The sequence below is a fragment of the Pseudorca crassidens genome, chromosome 20, assembly GCF_039906515.1.
Source record: "Pseudorca crassidens isolate mPseCra1 chromosome 20, mPseCra1.hap1, whole genome shotgun sequence".
Taxonomy (NCBI): domain Eukaryota; kingdom Metazoa; phylum Chordata; class Mammalia; order Artiodactyla; family Delphinidae; genus Pseudorca; species Pseudorca crassidens.
The window spans coordinates 56,134,511-56,160,942 of record NC_090315.1 but is presented as its reverse complement, the minus strand read 5'-3'; the positions used below and the strand labels follow the sequence as shown (position 1 = coordinate 56,160,942).

At 51.5% G+C, this 26,432-nt stretch overlaps 1 protein-coding gene across 1 annotated transcript in view; it reads right to left on the bottom strand.

The window, feature by feature from the left end:
• The window catches only part of PLCG2 (phospholipase C gamma 2), a 145,857-nt gene that overhangs the window by 34,057 nt on the left and 85,368 nt on the right, over nucleotides 1–26,432 (bottom strand). The window contains exons 8-21 of the mRNA XM_067717892.1: nucleotides 25,185–25,228; nucleotides 23,552–23,624; nucleotides 18,710–18,811; nucleotides 17,769–17,887; nucleotides 16,162–16,247; nucleotides 14,651–14,771; nucleotides 13,919–14,087; nucleotides 10,476–10,580; nucleotides 8,834–8,923; nucleotides 8,027–8,202; nucleotides 6,726–6,926; nucleotides 5,737–5,856; nucleotides 1,690–1,870; nucleotides 155–226 (exon numbers count right to left, since the gene is read on the bottom strand). Coding sequence (XP_067573993.1) covers nucleotides 155–226; nucleotides 1,690–1,870; nucleotides 5,737–5,856; nucleotides 6,726–6,926; nucleotides 8,027–8,202; nucleotides 8,834–8,923; nucleotides 10,476–10,580; nucleotides 13,919–14,087; nucleotides 14,651–14,771; nucleotides 16,162–16,247; nucleotides 17,769–17,887; nucleotides 18,710–18,811; nucleotides 23,552–23,624; nucleotides 25,185–25,228 — 1,659 coding nt within the window. The remainder of the gene's footprint in view (nucleotides 1–154; nucleotides 227–1,689; nucleotides 1,871–5,736; nucleotides 5,857–6,725; nucleotides 6,927–8,026; nucleotides 8,203–8,833; nucleotides 8,924–10,475; nucleotides 10,581–13,918; nucleotides 14,088–14,650; nucleotides 14,772–16,161; nucleotides 16,248–17,768; nucleotides 17,888–18,709; nucleotides 18,812–23,551; nucleotides 23,625–25,184; nucleotides 25,229–26,432) is intronic.

The window sequence follows — 26,432 nt, the reverse complement described above, 5'->3', positions numbered from 1 at the left end:
ATGTCGTATTGTCAATCATCAGTTTCTTCTCAAAAAAACATTATGGGGGGCCAAGTTTTCCAAAATGCTCCCTTACTCTCTTTTAACTTGGGGGTGGGCCCCATGTCAGTCTAGCAACTAAGGAATAGTGTGAGTTGGAAGTTCGGCACCGTACCATGGAAGGACTGATTTCACTGGGATCCACGTACATCCTGCTGACGTCATAGAGGGAGTTTATATCTCTTTCCTGAAAAAGAAGAGAGAAAAATAAATGGAGCCATCCAAGCTCCCGGGACAGCCCTTCCTTAGAACAAGGATGCTACGCACCTTTGTGGTTTCTTGCTCTCTAGGAGAAGAGCTGAAACCTCATCGTTTACTCACCTTGCGGGTGGAGACAGTAAAAAGCTATTAAGAAGTTCCCCAAAACTTGGAAATTTTACCCCAAAATGAGAGCGGTCCCCATGCGGGCCTACACTGTGCCAGGCACTGTGCTCCTACGTAAGAAAAGAACACACACCCTGAGATCCAGTGGTGTGCTGGAGCGAGCTCACCACTCTTCCTGACCGCCACTCAACGTCACCAGCTTGACGCTGGCCACCGTGGCAGTATTTACACCACAGAAATTGGCAGATGCCACAAACCAGGGCTTTGTTTCACAGAGAGGTGGGTAAACCTCCACCAGCACACACTGAAGATCCCTCCTGCCCTTCCTCTGCCTCTCTCACTGCCCTTTAGCCCCACCAGCCACATTCCCGTCTCGTGCACGCCTGCTCCCCCACCCCCGGAACTGGCCTCTGCACAGCTTCCCGGCCAGTCTGCTCCCTGGGCTCGCTTCTCACCCTCTGCAGGAGGCCTGCTCCCACCTCTGTGGCCCCAGTCTAACGAAGTGCCCCATCCCTTAGCACACCATCCTGTTTTCTCTTCTTCGTTGTAACTCACCCTGCCCGGTGCGTGTGTGTCACCCAGCTCCCTTTTCTAGAGCCCAAATTTCCCAGCGGCCGATGGTGTTCCACCATACTCCCAGTATCTAGAACAGTTCCTGGCACATGGTTGGTGCACAGTAAATCTCTTTTCAGTAAGTTAATGACTCTATCTGATAGGAACTGAGACATGGTAATCAGATCGGCTGTCTTGTCTGCTCAGAACCCTCCCAACGGCTCAGAATGTCTCACAGTGTCTCACAGTGGCCCTACACCACCCAGTTCTATCCTTATTTAGTTCTGCCCCCGCCCTGGCTCACTCACCAGCCACAGCAGCTTCCTTTCTGTGCCTTCAGGCACGCTCTCACCTCAGGACCTTTGCACTGGCTGTTCTTTCTTCTTCCTCATAGCTGCGGGCTCCCTCCTCCACCTCCTGTGTCTGCCCACATGTCTCCTTGTCAGCGAGATCTTCCCGGGCACCCTTGAGAAGTGCAGCCCCTTCCCCATCGCTCTATCCACTTATTCACCTGCTCAGTGTGTTTTTCTCCATAGCACTTATCACCCACCAGCTGATACATGCTCTGTATATTTTTTTAAATTTCATTTGTTGTCTGTCTCCCCTACACTAGACTGTAAGAGCCCAAGGGCAGGGTCTTTGTCCACGCTGTTGGACGTAGAGCCGTGTGGGACACACGTAAGTGCTCAGGAAAGGTTTGCTGAATGAACAAACAGATGAATCGTAACCTCAGACAAGATATTCCACCCAATCTCGAGTGAGTCAACCACCTACCATATTGTAGCGCTCCAGGAGCTCGGGGGTCACGGGGTAGCGCAGTTTCATCTTCCGGTAGAGTGCGTGCTTCTCGTAGTAGCTGACCAGCTCCACGAGGCTCTCGAAGTAGGCGGAGGTGCCCAGCACGAAGTGCCGGCCGTCCCGGTTGATGCGACAGTGCTTCACCTTGCCCCTGGCCCTGGGGGGAGACCACATGGTGCTGACATCCTGGCAGCCAGATGGTGGCCATATAAGCCCACCAATTAGAAACAACCTAGTCATCCAACCTAGGGGACCAAATAAATGAAGAGCACACAGCCCTCCCATGGAATACAAGGATGTAGGTCTTTGCAAATCAGATACAGAAGAACCGGTACCTCAGAAGAAACACTTCAGAGTGACTCAACAGCTATAGCTCCTCTGGCCCTTCCCTTCCTCCCCAACTATAGGACTTGACTACAGAACACCCCAGTGTCCAGATCAGGGCCAGAAAACTATGGCCCACAGATTAAATCCATCCCCCTCTCCTGTTTTTGTAAATAAAGTTTTATTGACGCACAGCCATGTTCATCTGTTTATGTACTGCCTGTGGCTGCTTTCACTCTGCAACGGCAGAGCTGAGCAGTTGCAACAGAGACCAACTGGCCTGCAAGGCCTAAAATATTTATCCTTTGATCCTTTATAGAAAACATTAGCCCATCTCTACTCGAGAACTCTGGGACTTGATGCCCAAATCCTTAAATCTTATCTTTAGTGGTCCAACTAGTGCACAAATGGAATTTTTTTTTCCAAAAGGGGAAACAAATCTTTTATTTCCTCACCTATTTGAAACAAGAGGCAGAAAAAAATCCAAAAGAACATAGAATCCTCAGTCTTACTAGCTTTTATCAGCAAGAACAGAAATATCTGTGACAGTAAGTTTGACCCTAACTTTACAGCCAAGAGCACTTGAAAACTGCAACAGAAATAGTTACTATGCTCAAACTACTTCTCTTAAAAATTTTGCACCTTAACAGACATTTTTTACTGTTTTAAAAAATACATCCCGTTAAGCCATTTCTTCCAAAACTCCTATTTTAAAAAAAAAAATGCTAGGAGACTACTTCTTCAGTAGCTTACGTGCAATGATATTTTATTAAATATTTATTTTAAAAAAGAAAAGAAATACTGCTGAGTAAATAAAACAAGTTGCAGAATGCAGCTATAGTATGATCCTATTTGTATTTTTTTTAACGGAACAAAATACCACTAACAGAATGGCGCTATATATTTCCCACAGGTACATACATATGTGTGTAAAAAAAAATTTTTTTTGAGTCTTGATGGAGACGCTAGTTACAAAACTGTGCTTTCTACCAAAACAAAGATTGAGATGGCAAAGACCATAGGGGGCTTTAGCTTTCACTGCAGTATCTTAATTTTTTATAAGGCTAATATACTTACGTAGTGAAAAATTAATTTTAAAACTTTATACAAAAGCTCCGCAGGGCAGGGAGGCTCTGGGGTACCGAGGTTCAGAGCAGGTAACCTCCCTGAGCCTCAGGTAACCTCCCTGAGCCTCAGTTTCATCATGCACAGATCTGGGGATGCACAGCTTCTATCTCAAGGTAAGTGTCAGGACTGCTGTCTGTTAGGTAACCCAGGGTAAGCCCTTTGCAAGGTGTCTGGCACCCAGAAGAAACTAAAGAAATGGATGGTTGGGAAAATATACACAGGCAAGCCAAAACTGCCCTGGGAGACAGAACAATCGAAAGGGGAGAACAGGGCTGGAGTATGAGCCTCCCGGAGTGTGTTGCTACGAGCCAGTGGACACTAACGCCTGAGGGCTTAGCTTCGCGATGAAGCCCCTCATCCCATGGAGGGGCGCCTCCCACCACTCACACCCAGAAAACAACCTCGTCTCTTTGCATGCATTTGAAAGCAGACACTTCCCTCCTGTGGAAATCCATACAGAAGGTTAGTATATGTTCCCAGGGCCTAGAACGGCGCCTGGTACAGAAGAAGTACCCCCACAGATATATGGGGGGAGGGAGGAAGGAAGAAGGGGAGTCCCTTGTAAGTCCTGTGATGACACCTCTCATCCCCACCAGGCCACTGGCCTCATGAGAGCAAGGGCTGGGCTGTTTTTATCGCTCCTGAATTTCTAGACCTGACCCAGAGCAGGGGCTTATCAAACATTTATTGATTTCTAAAAAAGAAAACCTCCAGCTCTCAGGGTGCCTCCAATCTCATGGGGAGGACAGATGTGCAAGCAGAACACGGTGGATGTATATAAGCTGAGTATCAATCTGGGAGCCCGCCGCTTCATCCATGCATTTCCAGTGACCCCAGCCTCATCGCCAGCTTGAAGGTGCCCAATCAGAATCAAGTTACCGGGCTCAAGCAGGGGCCAGTGGGAGTGCCTCACAGGACTCATCCTCTCTGTGGACGCTGTCCTGGCACCAAGGTCAAGTGAGAACAGAGCCAATGGAGCGTAACACCGAGATGCTCAGAGCTAGTCTCCTGAGGGTCACAGGCGAGGCTTTATCCGAGTGTGTTGGAGGCCAGTTTCACCTCTTGGGCCTCTCAGCCTGTAGCCACTAAATCCCCACCTTTTTTCTTTCAGCCACAGTTTGGTTTCTGTCCCTTGCACCCAGAAGCGCCCCGACTGACGACAGACTATAGCACAATGCGACCCCCAACGTCCAGCCCAGTGCCTGGTACAGCACAGATTCAATTAAACACATTCAACTCCCATCCAGGGGTAGCAGGCGCCGCAAAGAGTTGTGGGGAAAAGAGCAAAGAGACCCCTCTGTTGGCGGCACAAAGCACAAAAGAGCCACGCTGGATGGAGCTGGCACACAGTAGGTCCTCAATAAACAGCAGTGATAATGACCATCACCACCCCCAAGAAGGCAGCTCGGGGCTAATGGGGGGATGGGGGGGCAGACTGGAACAGTAGCCAAGGGGGATGGGTGAGGGCAACAGGAAAGGGAGGACAGGAGCAGGCTGGCGCACCAGGGCCCCGACTGTGCAGCCGGTAACCACCTTCACCACGGGGAACCGTGGGCCCAGAGCTTCCAACTCCTTCCATTTTTCATAAGAAGCAATCTGAATTTCCAGGTAAAACTTCTCCGTTTTTAACATCACCGTGCAGGCTGAGCAAAACACCCAGAGGCCCAATTTGGCCCACAAGCCTCTTGCTTAGACCTCACAGTAAAGCACGCAGGCTCTGGAGGAGGACAGGCCTGAGTCTGAAACCCTGACTCAGCCTAGGGTGAGGCTGTGTGGCTTTAGACAGGTCAATTAACCTCTCTGCGCCTCCATTTCCTTACTTGTAATAACTGGATCTACCCCTCATGGGCTACAGTGATGGCCTCGAACAGGTGAGGCCTTGAAGGCGGCCCAGTGTCCCAAACATCAGTTAGGAACTCAATATCTGGTAGCCAGCATTCTATTACCATCATCAAGAATACACAGGGAAACCCTGAAAATGGGGAGACGGAGGGAAAGTATGACGAACTGGGTCTGAACCTCCCTCACATTGCTGTTGGTAGAAATTGGAGGAATTGGGCATCTTGGGGTAGAATTAACGTAGAGAACCACAGTCCTAGAAATGGTTGGTCCATACAACCACTGGCAGTGGGGTGTCAACTGTGGATGGGAGGAAACAACATCTACAACATCACCCATCTGGGTTGCCAGGGCTGCCTGGGTTCGAATTCCAGCTCCACCACTCACAGACTGCATGTTTCAAGCAGGTTATTTAATCTCCCTGTGCCTCAGTTTCCTCCTCTGAAAAGTAGGGATCACGGTCATGCTGATCCCACAGTCGTTGGAAGATGAGATGAATTAATATAAAACACAGTGCTCCTGAGAATACAGACCAGTGCCCAGCACACTGAAAGCACACGTCAGTATAGTCTGCTCTCGCTCTTAAATATCGCCATCGTCGTGGTTGGCAGACACCCTGGGCGGAGGACACAGAGCTCAGCCTCCACCTGCAGTTCCCCCTTTGTTCTCCACACCTGCCCTTCCCAAGCCGTCTCTGCAGAGCACACAGTGGGCTCCAGCCCGTGCACCTACCTGAAGGTGATGGCGTAGGAGTCAGAACCTTCCCGCTTCCGGATCAGGAAGGCCCCATCCCGGGGAACCCTCATCAGCATGTCCTCCGCTTCTCCACGGCTCAGCCCGTCATAGTACCACCTGCAGCACAGGGCCGGGAAAATGGCCAAGGGAGAGGCCGCTGAGACCGGCAGCAGAGGAGGAAACGGTGGGTTCCCGGGATGCCTGAGACACGGCCCTGGAACCCACCACGGAAATTACACAGTGGGCCTCCGCTTCCGAAATCACCTCTGAAGACAGAAGTTTTTAAAAAGATCACCCAGACACAGTTTGGGTGAAGCGTTCATGCAGTGGGTCTGCTTGGAGCATAAGCGAATAAATCAACTTACATCTTCACCCACCCCGACCCCCCCACCCCCGACCCAAGCATCAGAGGGTGGCACAGTCACCACAGTGTCTCAGAACAGCAGAGGCAGAAAAGATAGGGAATAGGGTTTTTAGGTTGTTTTTAAAGATGTGAAATAGCAAATTTTACGGCAATCCATCTGAATATGGACAAGAAAAGTAAAAAATAAAGGTGTCATAGCTACATGGCTTCCTGTGAAATGTGCATTTGAGCAGCCTTCTGCTTAAAAATTACTCTTTGCTTTTCACAACTAGTCAACCCTTTGCAAGGCCTAACTGATACTCACTTTACAATTATTTTTTCGCTTTCAGACCAAAAGGAACGACAGAAAACAGTAACACCAGGCCAAAATTATCTCTGAAAATCAACGCTCAAGACCTCAGGACAAGGAAGATAAAGGAGAAGAAAGGAAAGGAGAGGAAGAGGGAGAGGAGAGAGAAACAGGCCATAGGTAACTGGACAGCGGCCACCCTGGGGAACTGCAAGAGACCCCGGTGGGCCCAGGTGAGGCGCCCCGTGGGAATCTGGGCCCCAGCACACCCTCCAGGCTGGTGTTTCTGATCCGTGAACGCAGTCGCGCCCCCAGAGCACAGGGCACACGTACGGCTTCGACTCGTGAGGGCTGGGGTTGGGAACTGGGTCGGTGAGCCGGAGCTCGAACTCGGCACAGCGCAGGTGCGTCTCGCTGTAGTGCTGGATGAGGGCATAGATGCTGGTGAACATGAGGTTGTCAGTCAGGTAATACTTCAGGGTCCCGCCCTCCATGGTGGAGCGGATCCGGCAGTGCTGGACGCGGCCCGACCGCCTGCCGGGAGAGGGACCACGTCAGAGCCCAGGCCCGGCCGGCTGGCCCTTCCCGCAGCCAGTACGGCGGAGAGCACAGGGTGGGCCACAGCTGCAGCCGGGGGCCCCAGGAGTGGACGCTACGTGCGGCCACACAAGCCTCCGTCTGCTCTTAGCACCGGCCCAGCGCTTTCACACAAGTTGATCCTTGGGGCTGGATTCCAGACCATTCTACCTACTTCCTCTACCCGCCGTCCCCTTTTACCTACGTAACTGTTCCTCTGGAGCCAGAAAGCCTAGGTTCCAATCCTGACTCTGCCACTGAGGAGCTAAGTGACCGTGAACAAGTGACCTGTCCTCCCTGAGTCTCCCTATTATTACCCTAGTGGTCCAACAAGGACAATGATAGTATCCTCCTCACAGAGATGTCCTGAGGATGAAACGAGATCACACACAGCATGTGCTCGGAACGCTGCCTGGTACCTGGTAAGCATCTTACAGGCGTTAGCTGTCGCGATTATTTGTATGTTGTTAATATTAGAACTTTTATCCTTCAGGTCTCAATTTAAACACCACTTCTTTCAGGAAGTCTTCCTGGATTATTCTCCCAACATCACACTAGACCCCTCTCTTACAGACTTTCATAACGTCTTGCGCTTTTCCCACTGCGCATGTCACAACGAGAATTATGTATCATTTGCCTGATTCCTTTTCCACTGTTCATCTCCCTCCTGAAACTCTAATCTCCATCAGGACAAGGACCCTGTCTGTCTGTCACTGCTAAGTCACTGTGCCTAGCACAGACCAAGTACCCAATAAATAAATATCTTTTGATGAATTCATGCACAGATGACTGAGTCAATGATGAGTCAATACAGCCTCACCCACAGTTCCGTAAGGCCACTTTACAATTTTAAATACTGCACTGAAATATCGCTAATCTTGTTGACTAAGTTTGGGGGCCCTCACCCAAGTCTTGCCCCACACAGCTCACTAAATAAAGTCTGGGTTTCCAGCCCAGCCCCACCCAAGCCTGGCCTAAGCTGCCACCACTTGCCTCACGGCACCCCACCCCACCAGCTGCGAGGAGAAGGCGCGTGCCCCGGGGAAGACGGCCATTACCAGAAGGACAGGGTGTAGTCATTGGGGTACGTCTCGCTCTCCCGCACCAAGAAGGTCCCATCCTTGCCCCCCGTCTCGGCGCAGTATTCCTGCAGCAGCTTCTCGGCGCTTGTCCTCTTCTCCACCTTCTTGTGGAACCACTTCTCCCCGAAATGCAGCTCCGTGGGGGCTATATCCTGGGCCGCAAAGAGAGGAGGGGTTTCTGAAAACCCGGACCAGACCCCCAGTATCATCAGGCTAGTCCCTCGGTGTATGCTGATTCCTGAATAACAGACTGGACTGGGTAACAGACCAAAAACGGCCTCAGCTCACTTTTACCCCGAGAGGTCTGGGAAGCCAGCCTCCACTGCCCTCCCCACCCTCCAGCCACCTACTCCTGACACCTCCCCATTTGTGGTGGCCTCCTGGAGTTCTGAGTCCCGGGATAAGGGGTCCCCAGTACAGCCCTGAACTCTACTGTACAGGAAGCCTGAGAGCCATAATACCGTGGGGGCTGCACTCAAGGGACAGTACCAAGGATGACCAGCAGCCCCGGGGGGGAGGGCAGCAGAGCCAGGAACAGGCTAGTGGGTAAGGCTGGACAGAACATCCAAATGTCCCCATCCTCCCCAGGGAGCACAGGCCAAGCACGCCTTTCAGAGAGCAGGAAAGACACCTGAACCTCACTGGCTAAGCACATGGGCCAGCCAGCCAATCCGAGAAGAGCCGGGCAAGCCTTGGTACCCGAAGAGGCAGCTCCTTGGACTGAGCATGTCCAGGCCTGCCGGCCACCGGGTGAGAGCAGCATTACAGGAGGTGTCCACCTACCGGGGGCTGTTCATCTTCCATAGTCTGTTCAATGTCATCGCTGAAGGACAGCTTGGCATCAGCAATGGCACAGTAGTGCCGAGTCCATTTCTACAAAGTGAAACCAGTGTTAGGGCTTCCCCAAAGTCTCTGCTCCATCAACTCTGAGGCCCAAGGCCCCTGCCTGGCATCACCCCAGCATCCACTGGGGACTCGCCTTTCCCACTCTTGGAGCCATTTATGGTGGTTTCACAGAATTCGATCCCCTGTGAGACATTTCTTTTAAAACATCTATTTATTCTGGGGTTCTTCTGGCATTTTCAGGGCTTCTTTATTCAGTGTGTCTAAGGGTAGACACAACGTAGTATTGTATTCCTTTAATCTGAAGGCTTTTACGAATGATGGGATTGTTTTCTGTGTGTGTGTGTCCTCACGACTGCCTTTTTCTATTTCACCCATTTTTTTAAGACTTTCAGGATTTCTCAGCCAGCCTGTCTAGAGACCCTTTCTTCAACATTTAAATGTGACTTCATTCTATATTTAAATTTCAACCATTTTAAATTTTTATTCCTAGAATGTAAGAATAGACATGTAAAGACATACTCAAATGCAGAAAGACAAACATAACATGATACCACTTAATATGTAGAATCTAAAAAATAATGCAAATGAACCTAAACACAAAACAGAAGCAGACTCACAGACGGAAAACAAGCTTAGGGTTACCAAAGGGGAACGTTGCGGGGAGGAATACATTAGGAATATGGGATTAACAGATACAAACTACTATACATAAAATAGATAAGCAACAGGACCTACTGTATAGCACAGGGAACTATATTCAGTATCTTGTAATAAGCTATAATGGAAAATAATCTGAAATACATACATATATATATAACTGAATCACTTCGCTGTACACCTGAAACTAACACACCATTGTAAATCAAATACACTTCAATCAGTGAATCAATGAATTGATCAATACCTACTCAAATAGACTGCCATGTTAGGTTATGGGATATGAGAAGTGGCATTAACATTCAAAATGCCTCATTCCCATCAAAAAATAATGTTTCCTTGGGACTCCCCTGGCAGTCCAGTGGTTAGGACTCTGCGCTTCCCCTGCAGGGGGTCCCGAGTTGGATCCCTGGTCAGGGGAACTAAGATCCTGCAAGCCACGTGGCTCGGCCAAAAATAACAGTAATAATGTTTCCAGTGGAACTGCCTCAGATTGGAGGACACTAAGGGGTTAGGACAACGAACTGCATTATCACATCCGAGATTGCATCCTGGGTCAGAAAAAGGACATGAGTGGACAAACTGGAATGAGGTCCACAAATTAGTTGGTAGTATTGTGCCCAATGTTCAATTCCTTGTTATGATAATTATACTCTGGTTACAGAGGATGTTACTATTTGGGGAAACTGGGTGAAGCACGTATGAGAACTCTCTGTGCTTGTATGTGTGTGAGAATCTAGAGTATGTTACATTTAATATAAAACTACTTCAAAATAAAACACTAATGATGCAAAAGAAGAATAGTTTCCTTAAAATGACAAATTCACTTGGCACAAGTGGGAGTGAGACAGGAATCCTCCCGGAGCTCTCCAGCAGGCCGTAACACATTCAGGGCTCTGAGAAGGGGCGCGAGAAGACGCACCTGGTCGATGGAATCCCACATGTACAGTTCACCCTGCTGCCTGTGTTCATCTTTCTTGTCCTCCACGTTGACATCCACGTCGCCTCGGGGGCCCAGCTTCTTATGCTGAGGGGAAAAATACACAAAGCCTGTCTCCCTAAGACCCAGGCTAGGACCTGTGAGCCAGCAAACATTCATTCACATCAGCCAGGCATCCACCGGATCGTCCCACCTCAGGGCCTTTGCACTGTCTGTTCTCTGCCCGGCTTCTCTCTCACTACACTGCGCTCTGTGCTCGGCGTCACCTCCTCAGAGGGGCTTCCCTAAAAACAGCCCACACTCCCCCTCCCACCCCTGCCACTCTCTAGCCCCTGGTAGTTCATCTTCACGCTTTTTAGCCTAAGTGTATCTACGTATCTAACTGTCTTCTGTCTGTCTTCCCTGCTAGATTATAAGCCCCATGAGGGCAGGGACTTTGTTTTGTTCCCTGTTGAACCTCCTGCACTAGGTTAGCAGATAGCGCTCGATAAATAGTCAATGAATCAATGATGCGCCCGCATTCTCCAGCACACAGAGGGCAAGGCAAGATCACAGCCAGCCCATGGGCACAGGCTGTGCAGGGCAGTGGAAGGCACACTGGGGATGCAGACTTAGAAGACCTGGGTGCAAACAGCACTGCTGCTGCTGTATTGGCTGTGTGACCCTGAGCAGGTGGCCGCACCTCTCTGAACCTCTCATGTCTCATCCGCAAGCCTAAGAGGATGATTACGACAACGTCCACCTGGGCGAGTTCACTGACTGCCCATGTGGACTACCCTTGATAAGTCCCAGTTGTGGTGACCTGGTGGAGGGAGCTCAGGATTGGGAGTCAGACCTGGGCTTGAATTCAGGGCCTATCACCTTCCTCGCTGTGTGGCCTTGGCTGCATGACCATCTGTCTCAATAACTTCCCCTGTAAAATGGGGGTAACAGGGACTTCCCCGGTGGCCCAGTAGCTAAGACTCCGCACTCCCAACGCAGGGGGCCTGGGTTAGATCCCTGGTCAGGGAGCTAGATCCCACACGCCACAGCTAAGAGTTCGCATGCCGCAACTAAAGATCCCACATGCCGCAACTAAAGATCCCACATGCCGCAACGAAGACCCAGCGCAGCCAAATAAATAAATAAATATATTTTTTAAATGGGGATAACATAGCCCCCCTGTCCCGTAAGGCAGTGGGCGTGTAGGATACCTGCAGATAGTGCAGCACGACATAAGTGTTCCATTTTGTTCCATCTTTGGCAGGAACTAACTGTGTAACCTCAGCTGAGTCAACCTCTAGACCTCAGGGTCCTCACCTGTCAGGTGGGCTGGGGGCCCGGGATTATCAGTCCTGCAGGTCTGCCGTGAGACTGAATAACACTGACGACCGTGCCCAGCCCAGTGTGTGGCACTCAGTGATCACGTCACAAATGCTATGTCCACCCCTTTTCCCTGAAATTGAAAGGGCTGAACCAAGAGGTACCACAGGTGGGGCAGTGGGAGCTCTAAAAGGAGTCTTCACACCCTGAAACAAGCGCTGGAAAATACATGGGGACACGCAGAGAGCTGTTCTAACAGAAACCGAGGGAAGCCACGGGGGAGCCGGGAACAGAGAGATGCAACGGGGTTCCCTGAAGACTGACTGCCAAACCTGAGGAGCCCTGGACACCTCCCCAGCCCGGCCAAGCACCCTCTGCCTCTCATCCCACCTTCCTCACGCTGGAAGCTTCCCTGAGCGTCTCAGCGGAACCTGCCCCGGGATCTTAGCCGATTTCTCCAAATATGCTGGTGCTTTGATCCCTGAGGGCACCAGCCTCCTCCTCTCTGGATGGGCCTCAGCCAAAGCCCCCTCACAATTTGGTGTTTCTCTGTCAAGCGGTTTGTCTCCCTAGAAGACCGTGATCTCCTGGCATGTAGGAAATATCCCCAATGCATCTTAGTGGTCCAGTGACAATCTAGGGAACATACCACGCGTTCACACTACCCCACCTTCATGGATGTCATCCCCGAAGCCGAAGGGCCTTCTCCCTTCTCTGCCTGGTAAATCCCTGTCTGTCCTTCCTACGAAGCTGCCAGCTGTCACTGAAATCCACGCCGCTCCTCCCACCGACGGCTGCCCAGCTAGAGTCAGCCCCTGCAGATGGTGCGGTCATGTGACTAAGTTCTCACGCACTGGACACAACAGCCCAGGACTGTCCAACTGATGTCCCACCTGCTTACCAGGAATCACTCGCCCTGGACCCCTCACATTCCCGTTTCTACGAGCTGGAGCTCAATGTGCCTTGCAACCCAGCATGGACCACACACAAGGACAGTGCCCCCTAGGGCAGAGCCTTCGCCAGTTCTGTGGCATGGACCCCCTCTGAAGTCTGGGGAAGACTACGGATGCCTTTCTCAGAATAATGTTTATAATGCATAAAATGAAAGGAGAATCCAATTGCATCGAAATACAGCTACCAAGTAAATAAAAAATACTTGCAATATACTAATACCTGTACTTCTTTGCTAACATCTTCCAAAAGATCTACAGGCAGATCTAATAACCATCATAATTTTAAAGTAGTGACGAGCACACGTTATCTTGAGATATTGGCAACAACGGCAGAAGTGCTATGAAATTATCCATGATTTCTGCTGGTGACGAAGCCTCAAGCGGCTTGTTGCCAATATTCATAATGGAAGGAAATATTAAGTTTCACCTACATGTTAATAGAGGCACCATTTTTGCCCAAAGTTCACATGCCACCACCTCACAAGTTTTATCTGTGGACTGTCTGGGGGTCTGCAGAACCCCATCTGAAAACCCCTTCCCTGGGAGACCGCAGACCAAGATGAGAACATCCTGAGTCCCCGGACAGCCTCGCGGACCAGAGCTCAGAGCTCCTAGAATACTCTCCCGCACATCGAGTCTTGAACTTACATGACTGAAGCCACGGTCCGTCTGGTCTCTTGACCCTAGTAATATACATGCCCAAACGTCACCCCTCCTGGCATCTGTGGTACAGCCGTCACTCATCCCTCCCCACAGCCACCTGTCGCCCCTAGTACACGCAGCCCTCTGGGGCAACTGTTCACTCCCAGCCCAGCCCCCACGTGAGAACAGAGCCTGGTGGAACAGCCCCAGCTCCTCACGAGGGCCTGACGCAGAGCGGGACATGGTGAAGACTGGCCAAAACAAATGCACGGGAGTGAGTGAACACTTCTGGGGCACCTGCTGTGGGACAGGGCAGTTCCAAGCGCTCCGCACGTGGCCTTCCGCGTTACGCTCGCAGCACGTGAACGATGAGGGTTCTGTGGTGAACCCCCAGACCGCGAGGACTCAGAGGCAGCGGGAGGTGAAGCGACCTGGCCCGGGTCAGGCGCGAGGTCAGCGAGGAGAACGGGGAGCCCGTGCCCCGAGCCGCCGGCTCTCCCCACGTGAGCGGCAGCCCCGGGCCGCTACCTTGATGATGATCTTCTCCCGCAGCTGGCTGGGCGACGGCAGCTGGTCAGCACTGGCCTCCGTGGGCTTGGTCAGCAGCAGGTCGCCGAACGCCTCCTTGAACACCCTGGCCATGTGGCGCTGCTGCTGCACGCAGCAGTGCTCCTCGATGGACAGGATCACGGGGAAGCTGCGGGCGGGGAGGGAGGGAGGGGCGCTCAGCACGGGGGGCCGCCCCCGCAGGGCTGCCTGGCCCGGCCTCCGGGATCAGGGCGTGCCCTGTGCTCTCGGCCTCGGGGCACGCCAGCACTCAGCTGGGGCTTCTCAGCAGTGACTTTGGCCAGGATGGAGCCTGGGGTGGGCTGTGTGTGTGCGGGGGGGTATCTGTGTCGCTATGTGGGGTGTACATGTGTGTCTGTACGTGGAGAATATACGTCTGATCACGTGTCTGCGGAGAGGGTGTCTGTGTGTCTTTGTGTTCTGGGGGTGTCCTATGCGGGCGGTGCCTCTGCACGTGAGCATCTGTGTGGGATGTGCGTGAATGTACGTGCGCGTGCGCTGGGGGGAAGGGGGCGTCTGTGCCCATCCGTGGGGGGGCTGCCCGTGTCTGTGAGAGGGTGTCTCTGAGTGTGTGTGTGTGTCCATGTGGGGTGTGTCTGCAGGGGGGATGTGTTTGTGTGTGTGTGTGTCCACCCAACCCTAGCCGCCTTCCCCTTAAAGGTGAACCACCAGGAAGGAAATCAGCCAACTGACCTCGAGGTGACAAAGGCATGGTCCTTGATGGCCTGCACGACGTCATCAAACTTGATCTTGGTGGTCCGCGTCCAGCCGTGGTAGATGATGGGCTTCCCGTCGGGCCCGTCCCAGCAGTCCACTGAGGGCAGAGACGTGCAGTCTCAGCACCCGTGCCTCCCTAGTCCTCTGAGGGCGGCCACGCTGCCCGGGTGATGACCGCGCCACCAGCCCTGGCCCCCGCACTGGCTCAGTCACCAGGACCCCGGGGCCAGACCCGGTATCGCCCTCAGGGGCCACCAACATGAGGACGCGTGTTACCTATGCGGTTACAGGAAGATTTTGGTCGTCTAATGAAAGGTCCCGCTGTCCAAAAGAAACGAAACGTTTCTTTTTTAACAAGAGATTTATCATGTGTTTTATCTTCTGATTTGACTTGTCTAAACCTTGGCTTGCTTCTTCTGCCAGCGGAAAGAATACAGAGCAATGGGAAATTTATTTTTAAAGATTCACGGTAAAATATTCAGACCGAACTAGGTTATGCAGAAGGTGAGCATCCCCTATATTTTTGACCCCCCAAAATAGGAAGAGGAGCTGACAGTTTCAAACTTGATTTTTTCACGTTTGCTTTTTCCTAAGGGGGGACAAAGGCATAAATTAAGAACACTCTGTAGGAATAACTGCCGTTAAGGCCTGATGCCGTGACAGATGCTTTGATAAAACCGGAGCCTACATCAGTGGTTTGTGCCTCTTCTCAGCCCAGTACAGCCATGAGCCTCTGGCGCTGAGTCGGGCCGGGGGCGAAGGGTGGGGGGACAGGAGGAAGCACTGGCCCCCGGCCACGTCCGGGGCCTGGAATCACCTCTGCCGGGGTGGCTCTGAGCAACTGGGGACAGAAGAGTCAGGGTGGGGCTTCCCTGGTGGCGCAGTGGTTGAGAGTCCGCCTGCCGATGCAGGGGACGTGGGTTCATGACCCGGTCCGGGAGGATCCCGCATGCCGCGGAGTGGCTGGGCCCGTGAGCCATGGCCGCTGAGCCTGCGCATCCGGAGCCTGTGCTCCGCAACGGGAGAGGCCGCAACAGTGAGAGGCCCGCGTACCGCAGGAAAAAAAAAAAAAAGAGTCAGGGTGGCGGCCATGGCAGGGCCATTGCTAAAGCACGCAGGGTGTCTGCTGCCTCGAACACAGCAGCCCAGAAAGAAGCCGAGGGACAGGAGGACAGTCAGGCCGTCCTGGCTACTGGCCTCCCAGCCCCTCCACTGTATCCGGACACTTTCTGGAGCCCAAGGTGCTGTGGCTCCAGCCTGGCCCGGCTCAACACCACTCCTCGTCGTGGCAACCTTCTCTTCTGGGGAAAGGTCCCCGGCTGGTGGCCGCGTGGCTCACCCCAGATGCTACGGGCACCTGGGTGCTCCCTCCATCTGTCCCGTGCATCCCCACTACTCGGGCCTCCAAACAAACAAAGCATCCAGCAACAACATGGCCAGTCTCAGCCCGCCGACCGCGTGGCCGCCAGCACGAAGGGGGTACTCACGCTCAATGCAGCGGCAGCCCATCCGCAGACAGCGGATATAGGCCTCCGGGGACGACTCGCTCCGAAGCTGGTCACCCGTGAGGTACCTGGACGAGAGGAGGTGGGCGGCTGTGTGGGAGCAGGCCTGCAGCTCAGGGCATCCCCGGGGAACTCCTCAGCCCGAGCTCCCAAAGGCCTGAGTTCTCCCTGTCCACAAAGACCCCCATTTAGGATCCAGGCCAGACACATGCAGTCGTGTGGCTGAGCCAGTCATGAGACTCAGGCCGTGATCGTGGGCTATAAGGATAACCATCCTGGCAATCCAAGTGTGGGCTCGAGCACGTGTGTTCTTTCGAGGAGAATTCGGTCAAAGGGTGTCAGGCGGGAGACTGACGTATGATGATAAATTAACCACCTCCCTGCCCCACCGCTGCCCACTAGGCCCTCAGTCTCAACAGGGCAGAGGTGGGCCATCATTCTGATACCAGGGCCCCAGGCCAAGCACAGAACAGATGGGACTTACCACCCTATGAACTATGTCCACCAAAACTGACGTGAAAATACCTATTTTTCTCACTCTCCTCCTGACCACATTCCCCCTTTAAGAGTCTGTGGTGCTCAGCTGTTTTCTAGGTTTGGCAGGACTGACCATTCTAAGACACAAACTCAAACCAACGGACGTGGTGGGGAAGAGAGAACCATGAAGTCAATTGGCCCCGGAAAAGGAAGGTACCTTCCAAAATGCCGGGAGGTGAACTTAAGGGCCTTCTCTCCAACTCCTGCCTGGACTGACACTTGGTAAAGTACCAGTCGACAGCTCTCTGGATGCCCAGGACCCAGGGCCTCCACCCCCTCACCTGACAAAGCAGACTGAGTATCAGAATTTGAGTGTAACACCCATTTCTCCCTTCCCGTCTGCTCTTTTTTGTAATCTTCCAAAAATACGCATTTGAGTGTGGTGTTCTCTGGCCTAAAAGCTATCAGCGGCTCCCACTGCCACTGCCCTCGCTCTGACCTCAACGATTCCACTCAAGCTGACCCTCCTGTCCTCCTCTCCTGCCACTCACCCTGCCAGGTTCTACACTCTAGTCCTACTAGAACCCCCCCCAGTTCCTCCTGCCCCTGGACCTTCGCACATGCCGTTCCTCTGTCTGAACCCTCCTCCTCGCCTCGCCACCTGTTCTTCTCTCACCAACGGCGGCTCATCTGAAGACTCAAAGGAGGCCTTTTCCCCTCCAAGCTCATGAGGACGGGGCTGCTCCTGCCCTTTTCACTGCTGTATCCCCAGCACCCAGCAAGCACAGGGCCTGGCACAGGGCAAACTCTCAGTAAATATCAGTTCAGTGACTAATTCAGTTGCTTTCCTGTGACCACTAAGAATGGGATGCCCAAACAGCCAACCAGCTTTGTTGACTTGCTTCTTAGGGCCACAGAAAAAGGTTTATTATTGCAAAACCAACTGGGAAAGAGAGATGCGTCCCCCCATCCTCCAGAAGCTTTCATATATTCCAATCTGAGCAGCGAGGGCCTGCACTCTGCCCACGCGCTTTGCCAGAGCAGTGCCCTTGAGCGCCCACCGTATTGCCCTTCACCTGCCTGACCCGCTGCAGGCTCGCGGTGAAACTCACGTGTTATGTGATGAGGAGATCCAGTAATGGGACAAGGGGTTGTTCATGTCCTGCACATCCACCACGTCATACTTCTCATCCCAAATGCTGTTCTCCCGGGAAAACAGGTACGTGAGGAACTAGGAGAGTCACAAACACAAAGAGGGGATCATCACACTGAGGACGGGTGGTGCCGGGTTCTTCTGGGTCTGTGTCAACACGGGGAGATGGTACATGAATATTCAACAGATGGTCTCCAGACCTCAGTTACCCAAGTTTTCAGTGCAGAAAACTCAGACTGCAATAGGCTGTACCAACACACGTTTCACTGACCTATACGGTATTTACCTTTTTAATGTGTATCCTCAAATATGTGAGGCTACAAGAGTATATGCTGCCCACATATAAGTTTTAAGGCATAATAACATTACGAACAGTTGTGAACCTACATGAGAAACAGAACATGCCAGTATCGTAACATCTAAAAGGCAGGAAATTTCATATCCCAGTTCCTGACCCCTTAAAAAAAAAGAAAAATCAGAAGATTGAGGGACAGTGGGTAACACTCTGTTTCCTGGGAACCACGGTACATGGGACTGGAGCTCCCAGTTCCCCCTCACACAGGGCCAAAAGCACCCATTTCCACATCGTGCAAGAGCCCCAGAAACCTTGGAATTTCCTTGCTCTGCTTGTAATGGTTAGAGACTCCCTGGCAGCACACGCCCTCTAGTGACAAAAGCAAAGATCCCGCCCAGGCTACAGGATCAAATAGAGGAAGAGAAAAGTCAAAGGCTGTGATGGTTCAGGACCTGGAAGGAAAAAAAAAGAGTTCTCGACTAAGAGAGCCAGTTTCGGGGCATCTAACGGCAAAGCCCTCCGAGGGAAGAGACCCAGAAAATACACCTCGGAGGACAGACACCTGAATCACAAAGCCATGCCAACAGGACGAGGGGCCCACTTACCTCATCCACGAACAGGAAGGGCTCGGCAGTTTCTCTCATCGTGTCATCAATGAACTTTGTCATCCGCTCACGGACTTTGTTCAGATCCTGCGCCCAGAGCTCCTTAGAATGATAAAGAGAACAAGAAATCATCAGAAAGAGGAACTGCAAAATTCTTTGCCTCTCAGGATCCGGTTTCAGTCGAAGACCCAAACATGGACGTATTCTGCATGCACATGCCATCCAGGCCTTACCCTGTGCAGGGCCAACATTTTCCCTAAAGGACCAGAGAGTAAACATTTTAGACTCTGGGCCCCAACCATTCAATTCTGCTACTGTCGTGCAAAACGAGCCACAGGCACACAAATAACTGTGGCTGCGTTTGTAAATAAAACTTTATTTATAAAAACAGGCAGTGGGCCAGATTTGGCCCCTGGGTGTAGTCTGCCGACTCCTGCTCTACGCTAGTTCTTTATACGCGTTATCACAAGGAGGCGGGGAGCACAGTGACATCAGACCCCTGGGGTTACTCGCCTGGCTGATGCTGAGCAGGTTACACACCTTTTCTGTACCTCCTCATCCGTTACATGGGAATAATGGTACCTACGCACAGAGGCTGTGACGGGCTGGATGAAATAAGGGTCTGTGCTTAACACAGCACCCGGTACACGGAAGGTGCTCAAATCACGGCATTGTGTGAGCAATCGTCATCCTCCCGTGACATCTCGTTTAGTCCAGAAAACTCTGCAGGTCACACACTGTCATTGTCATTTTACAGACAAGGAAACAGAAGCTCAGGACATCACATGATGATCCCGACTTCACACAGCTGGTAAGTAGGAGAGCTGGGCTTCCAAATAACTGAACTTTGGAAAACGGATATAGAATCAGTCCAGATCAGTGAAGCAGTGTGCTGCTCAGACAACAGTAACGTCTGAAACATACATGACCAGTTCAAAAACAGCTTCTGCACGGTCTCAGAACTTCGAAAGCCCTTTAGAAAAAGGATATATAACATAAAGTAACTTTATTGTTTTCCTCCTCAAACCCTAAAACCCCAAATATTCATAGACAAGAGGATGACACCTGAGCCACAGGTTCCACTTTGACTCATGTTTCTGGGTTCCAAACATTCTAAAATCTCCATCTTTAAGAATCATAAAAGCACATGTGTTACCCGACGTGTGCAGTTGGATGGGAAGGGTCAGATCAGGACATTTGAAACAAGGAAAAGCGTAAGGGCAGACACAAATGAGGTGGGTGCAAATCAACAATAAGCCTTGCTGTTCATCCTTGCAAATCTACTTGGATAAAGGACACCCAATAGCTGGGAGCTGGGGGAGCATCCAGTTCATTTGAATACAGCAGTGATGCAATCCTTGAATACCAGAGCATGAAACTCAAATTGTAGGATACTTAATGCAAATGCCTTGCCAGCCCTAGACGCCCCCAAAAGGCCAAAAGCTTCCTGCTTCCTTCTCCTAAAAAGCTTTCGCATAAAAAAACACGGGTACTGGACTTCCCTGGTGGCACAGCAGTTAAGAATCCGCCTGCCAATGCAGTGGACATGGGTTCGATCCCTGGTCCAGGAAGATGCCACATGCCGCAGAGCAACTAAGCCTGTGTGCCACAACTACTGAGCCTGTGCTCTAGAGCCCATGAGCCACAACTACTGAGCCCGCGTGCCACAACTACTGAGCCCACGCACCCAACTACTGAAGCCTGCACTCTAGGGCCCGCGAGCTGCAACTACTGAACCCGCATGCTGCAGCTACTGAAGCTCGCGCACCTAGAGCCCATGCTCCGCAACAAGAGAAGCCACCGCAATGAGAAGCCCACGCACTGCTCGCCACAACTAGAGAGAAAAGCCCACGTGCAGTAACAAAGACCCAATGCAGCCAAATAAATTAATTACTTAGTTAATTAAAAAACAAAAACAAAAAAATGGGAACTTAGCTGCTATAACCTGGAACTGCACTAGCTGTGAATAAGAAATCTTCTACCTAAAGGAGTTTAAAATATGAATAGTCTGGGGGGGTAGAAAAATGTATCTACTTGGTGTGGGGTATTGAGTTGGGCAACTATCAATGTAATAATGAAAATGATCAGAGTAGTGATGAGAGGAACCAGCATGGTGAGGCCGTCAACACTGGGCAGGGGCAGCCCACCAGGTTCTGTGCTCAACCTTGTCACATGGTGGCTCATTTTGAACTCACATAAGCCCAGGCAGGACATATAATATTATTCTCCAGTTATATAAATAAGAAAGCTGAGGCTTCAGTCATTAATTCAGTTGACCTAATGATGAGCCCAAGACCAACACAGGCACATCAGTTCCGGGTCAGTCAGTGTCACCCATGCCTCCCAGGGCTGGACTGTGGCGCATTTAACCAGCCCTCGAGTGGAAACTCAGATCAGTCCCAAGTTCTCACTTCTATTAAAAATGCTGCCATTATTTAGGATAAGTTCCTAGGAGAGCAATTATTTAATCAAAGTATATAAGCCTTTTTTCAAAGTTTTCATTTTAATTGTGTATTGCCAATGTGTTTTCTAAAAACCTGTACTAATTCGCACACCAAGTGATACAGTGGTTATTCCACATATGAGCATCCACCACCCCCAACAAACGTCCTAGGTCACTGACTCTGCTCCATGCCTGCATCCCACAGAGCGCTGGAAGCTGGGACATTCCGGGTCCACGAAACGTACGGCTCAGGGGCCCCATCCCTGGCAGCACATCTTTTTCCCGTCACGCGCACCCACACACATGCTCATGGGCTGCCTGCGTCCTCACTCCCGGATGCGGGATCCTAACGCCCTGTACCTTGCTCCAGGCCCACAGCCCTGATCTCTGAGGGCAGCCCAGCCACGGGGCCGGTGTAGGGAAAGCCTGTGAGCCTCCCCTGAAATAAAATTACTGAGCACGAGGTGGTGGGTTCCAGGATATAAGACTACTTGTCTCTAGGAGTTTAACTGTTTAACTTCAACGGCTCTGTACAAAACTGAGTAATTCAGCGCAAGGAAGCACACGGCGGAAAAGCAAACAGCCTGGGCCTCTGTCTCTGCTTCACTCTCCTGGCAGCACCGCACCGTGCGTGTAATCGTGCTCAACAGAATTCACGGATCCCCCCTCGGTTCACCTGCCCTGGGTTGTAGTCTCAGGCGGGGCAAGGAAGCCTTCTCTTGGTCACTGCCATTCACCCCACGTGGGGAAAGCGCGACATCTCAGAGCCCTCGGTCAGCGTTCATCACGCACCACAGCAGCTACCAGCTCTGCCCCTCACGCAAGCGTGCGTCTGTTTACGTTCCCTACAATCAATGACATCTGAACGTGGGATGTGTACTGCCTGACACTAGGAAATTCGTGTTCATTGTGAAAGGGGTAGCAGGGGTATTATGGCCATGTTTTCTAAAAAAAAAAAAAAAAAAAAGTCCATTTCATAAGAGAGACACGTTGAAGTATTTTCAAATGGAATGATACACAGTCCGGGGTTTACTTTAGAATTTGCCAGCAAGTAAATGAAGAAGGAAAGAAGGGAAGGGAGATACGTGGGTATGGAGATGGAGGATGGACAAAATCAAAGCGGCAGAATGTTCTTTGTAATCAGAGTGATGGGTACAGGGTGGCTTATGATGCCAGCCTGTCTACTTTTGTGTATGTCTGAGATGTTCTATAATACACAGTATTTTTTTAAAGTAAATGAACTGAATATTACTATGAAAAAGACTATATATTGTTATTATGAAAAAATCTATTAAAAAAAACTAAAGAGAATAAAAGCAAATGAAACGCCAGTGATATAAACAAAACTTTGAAATAGATATGTGACTACGCAATATACATGTACTCATACACACACACAAAGATCAAGGCCATGGGATTCCCTGGTGGCGCAGTGGTTGAGAGTCCGCCTGCCGATGCAGGGGACACGGGTTCGTGCCCTGGTCCGGGAGGATCCCACATGCCGCGGAGCGGCTGGGCCCGTGAGCCATGGCTGCTGGGCCTGCGCGTCCAGAGCCTGTGCTCCGCAATAGGAGAGGTCACAACAGTGAGAGGCCTGCGTACCGCAAAAAAAAAAAAAAAAAAAGATCAAGGCCATCTTGTCTAATCCCCACAATTCTGAGAGGTAGGGTTCTCATCCCCACTTAAAGAGGAGGAAAGTGGGACACAGAAAGGTCAAACCACCTGCCCAAGGTCACAGAGCTGGTGAGAGGATGTCAGGTTTCTCTCACTCTAACTCAGTTTCTCAGCTGAGGCACTACTGACATGTGGGGTTGGGTAATTCCTTGTTGGGGGGCGGGGAGCTGACCTGTGCACCTTTAGTTATTGCGCAGCATCCCTGGCTCTACGCACCAGATGGCAGTGGCAGCTCTGAGTCGAGTCTGCAGCCACTGCCCTGGGGCAGAACCATCCCCTAGAAAACCACTGCCCGACACAAACTCTGACTCAGCCACCAGCTCGGAGCCCACACGCAAACATTCCGGGAGACGTCCACGTGTCATCTGTTTAAGGACAGCTGTGCCACCTTATCCCCCAGAGGACCCGCAGGCCCATCCACCTTAGTCACACCCTCCACGAGTCAGGGAAGGTTTCCTGGGGAAGCGACACCAGAGATGAGCTGAGAGGAGCAGAAGCCGGCAGGTGAGCACACCGTCCGCCCGCCCTGTGGTGTCCTCCTTCCCTTCCTCCAGCTGGGGCCTGGGAAAGGGGCTGATGAGAGGCCAATCTGATTCCAGAGTTTAAGCCCCCGAGGTGGCACTGAGCAGGGAGACGACACCTGTTTCATGACGGCAGGTGGTGAGAAGGTGAGCAACCGCTGGGGCAGCCCCACCCCAGAAGCCCCTGCCCTGCTGTCCTCTCACCTGCTGTTCATGTAAGAGAAACCGCTGGAAGTCGTGCAGGTGAACAGCGGAGGCATCCGGCCGGTCGGTGTTGCTGTCCTCGGGGAAAGGGAGGGTGTTGAGAGAGGGGCAGCCAACAGTCAGGAGGCGATCCCAGCCAGCAGGACGGCCACCCAGACACCCAGCCGAGTGCCCCCCCGCAGGGCCTGGTGCAGGCTGGCCAACAGGAAGACGAAGGTGACCCAGACGACATGCCTGACCCAGGAGGATTCAGAGGGGCCCTGACACCAGAACCTGGGAGAACTGGGCCCTGGAATCTACACTTGGCTGCTCCCAGGTGGTCCAGGTGCAAGGCAGAAGGAAGGGGGAGGGAGGGCGGGCGGGCACAGACAGGCGTGGACAGCAAACGCCCGGACAGGGCTGGATGTGGAGAGCGTTTGGGGTAGGCGATGCTGGAGAAACGACTCCAGAGTTGGCTGAGCCGTCGAGGGCTCTGAAGCAGGGGTGCGGGCCAGATGAAGCCCCCAACTCTGGCGGACAGGGAGAATCAGCTGGAACCTGCAAGATGAGAGCAGTGGAGCGAGCAGAGGCCCGCTGCTGGGAGAGTTTTCCATTTGACACGGACCCCTTCACTCTGAATAAAGGGAGATTCCACCTCGGCCGGCAGCTTGCTGACTGATGGCCTCGTGGAGAGGATGCTCATAGCTACCAGAAAACCAGAACCTCACTGGACTGGGAACGCTGTTCGCTATGGAAAGTGTATCCGGCAGAGCAGGGCATTCCGGGGAAATCTGTACTTTTCCCTGAGCACATGCAGCGGGGGTGGAAGGTGGAGGGTCTCTTTTGAAATACAGGAGGTAAAACAAGCTTTAAGCTTTCTCTCTTTACTAAACACTCAGGGTCCAGAAGTCTGTTGTCTCTGAGTGCATTTCCAACCTTCTTTCCTAACCAGCCTCATGGTCCAACAATACTAATCTTTTCATTAAAATACCACGTAAGAATTGGATTCGTTTTATATACATTTTAGAGTCTTGGGGTTTCTGGCTTAGAAGGTAACAGAGGGAACAGTTGCCAGGGCATCCTCATCAATGAGGGCTGCTTCCAAAAAGCAGGCCCAGGTCAGCGGGCCGCAAATCCCATTCTAGGCGCTATTAACTCCATGGCAAACATCTCTCCCAGGTAGACAGGCTCGGAGGACATAGACCACTTTATACTTAGGGGAATTAGTAAGTGTAGTAGAGGTCCTGACAAGTCCTGCAGCACTTAGGCTTTAATCATAACATCACTGGCACTATTTACGAGCCCTGCCATGCACCACATGAAGCACTTGATATGCTTCAACTCATCTGAATTCAGTTCACTCTGCTTAGCCAGGCATCTCCCCAACTCACCTCTGGGAAAGGAGGTCCTGAAGCAAGCAGGCTTCTCTACAGAACCTTCTGGGCCACCCTCCCAACATTCCACAAGCCCTGTTGCTGTGCATGTTTATTCGTGGCACAGGCTTGGGATGGCCAGTTCCCCAACAGGGGGACCCCACCAGTGCCTGCCAGAGAGGTGACCTCCTGGAGTTCCGATGGCAAGGCTGGGAGGACCCACAAGGGCACCAACGCCCGGCACAACTACCCAGAACAACAACCCAGCAGAGGCGCCTCACCCCAAGATGAACACGGAGGAATCCTTCTTGAATTCGTCAAGAATCTAAAATAGAAAACAGAAGGAACACACCCATGAAACAACGTTAGACAAGTCGAGCCACTTAATGCAAATAAACAGATGTTTTTGTTGTTAAAAACTTATCATTGTCGTTTATGTGACTTGCAAATGTTCAAATATTTACATCTTTACACAAAAGGTGGAAGTCTTCCTCACCCTTGCAGAGTCTTTTTTCTGAAAAGCAATCACTCGATGATTTGGCAGCTCTCCGTCTCGAGTCTGTTTTATGGATATTCATTTAATTCTATCTTATCATATTATAGTACATCTATGTCTCCCAACTTTTTGCTGTTGTTTCAAGCTTTACGTATTATTCAGCAACCTCAAAGCGCCCTACCTCACTACTTTCAAAACCCACAGTGTATTCCATAACATGTCTGTCTTTCAATTTTCTGCTATTATATCCAGTCCCACAAAGAACGTTCATACATGTATATCTTTGTGCACTTGTGCCAGCATTTCCAGTGGGTAGTTTCCTGGGCAGGAAAGCGCCTGGACACGGGGTGTGTACTTTGGCAGATTCACCAAATTGCTTTCAAAACAGCTGTCCTGACCCGCAGGCCCACCAGAGAATGCACACCCTTTTCTGCACCCTCACGGGTACATTTCCAATCCTTAATATTTCAATGAGCTCATTTCTAATCCTTGAATTCAAGAGAAAGAAACAAATATTCGACAGCTCTGGTCCTACACGTCATGGCCTACTGATCTCCCAACCACTGATGGAAGGATGGCGAGCTCCTCCACCAGGAAGGCCTGGGGTCCCCCAACCCCCAGCCTCCACTCACTGGCCACGCATTTTCCACATGCACGCGCACGCATGCATGCATGCACACACTCACACGCCACACACACGCACACCCATACTGCGTCCATTTCTGGCTAGGTAGCATCACTGAAATAATCTTTAATGAGACTGCGATTGGATAAGCATTTGAGTAATTCAGGGCACAGATGGAAATGTAGCCCCTGGCGGGTTACAAATGCTAACGATATAAAACAACTCCTGCTCTAGATTCCCCAAGTCCTCTTGCCAAACTGCTTGCACTCCAGGATGACGTGGAAGCTCTATGTTCTAGAACAGGTATCCACAGGCCCCTGGGAAGAATCAGGGGATCTGCATAAGTCTGTGCAAATATGTTGGGTTTTTTTTTTCTGGAAAGATGATGCACAGCTTTAATGAGCATCT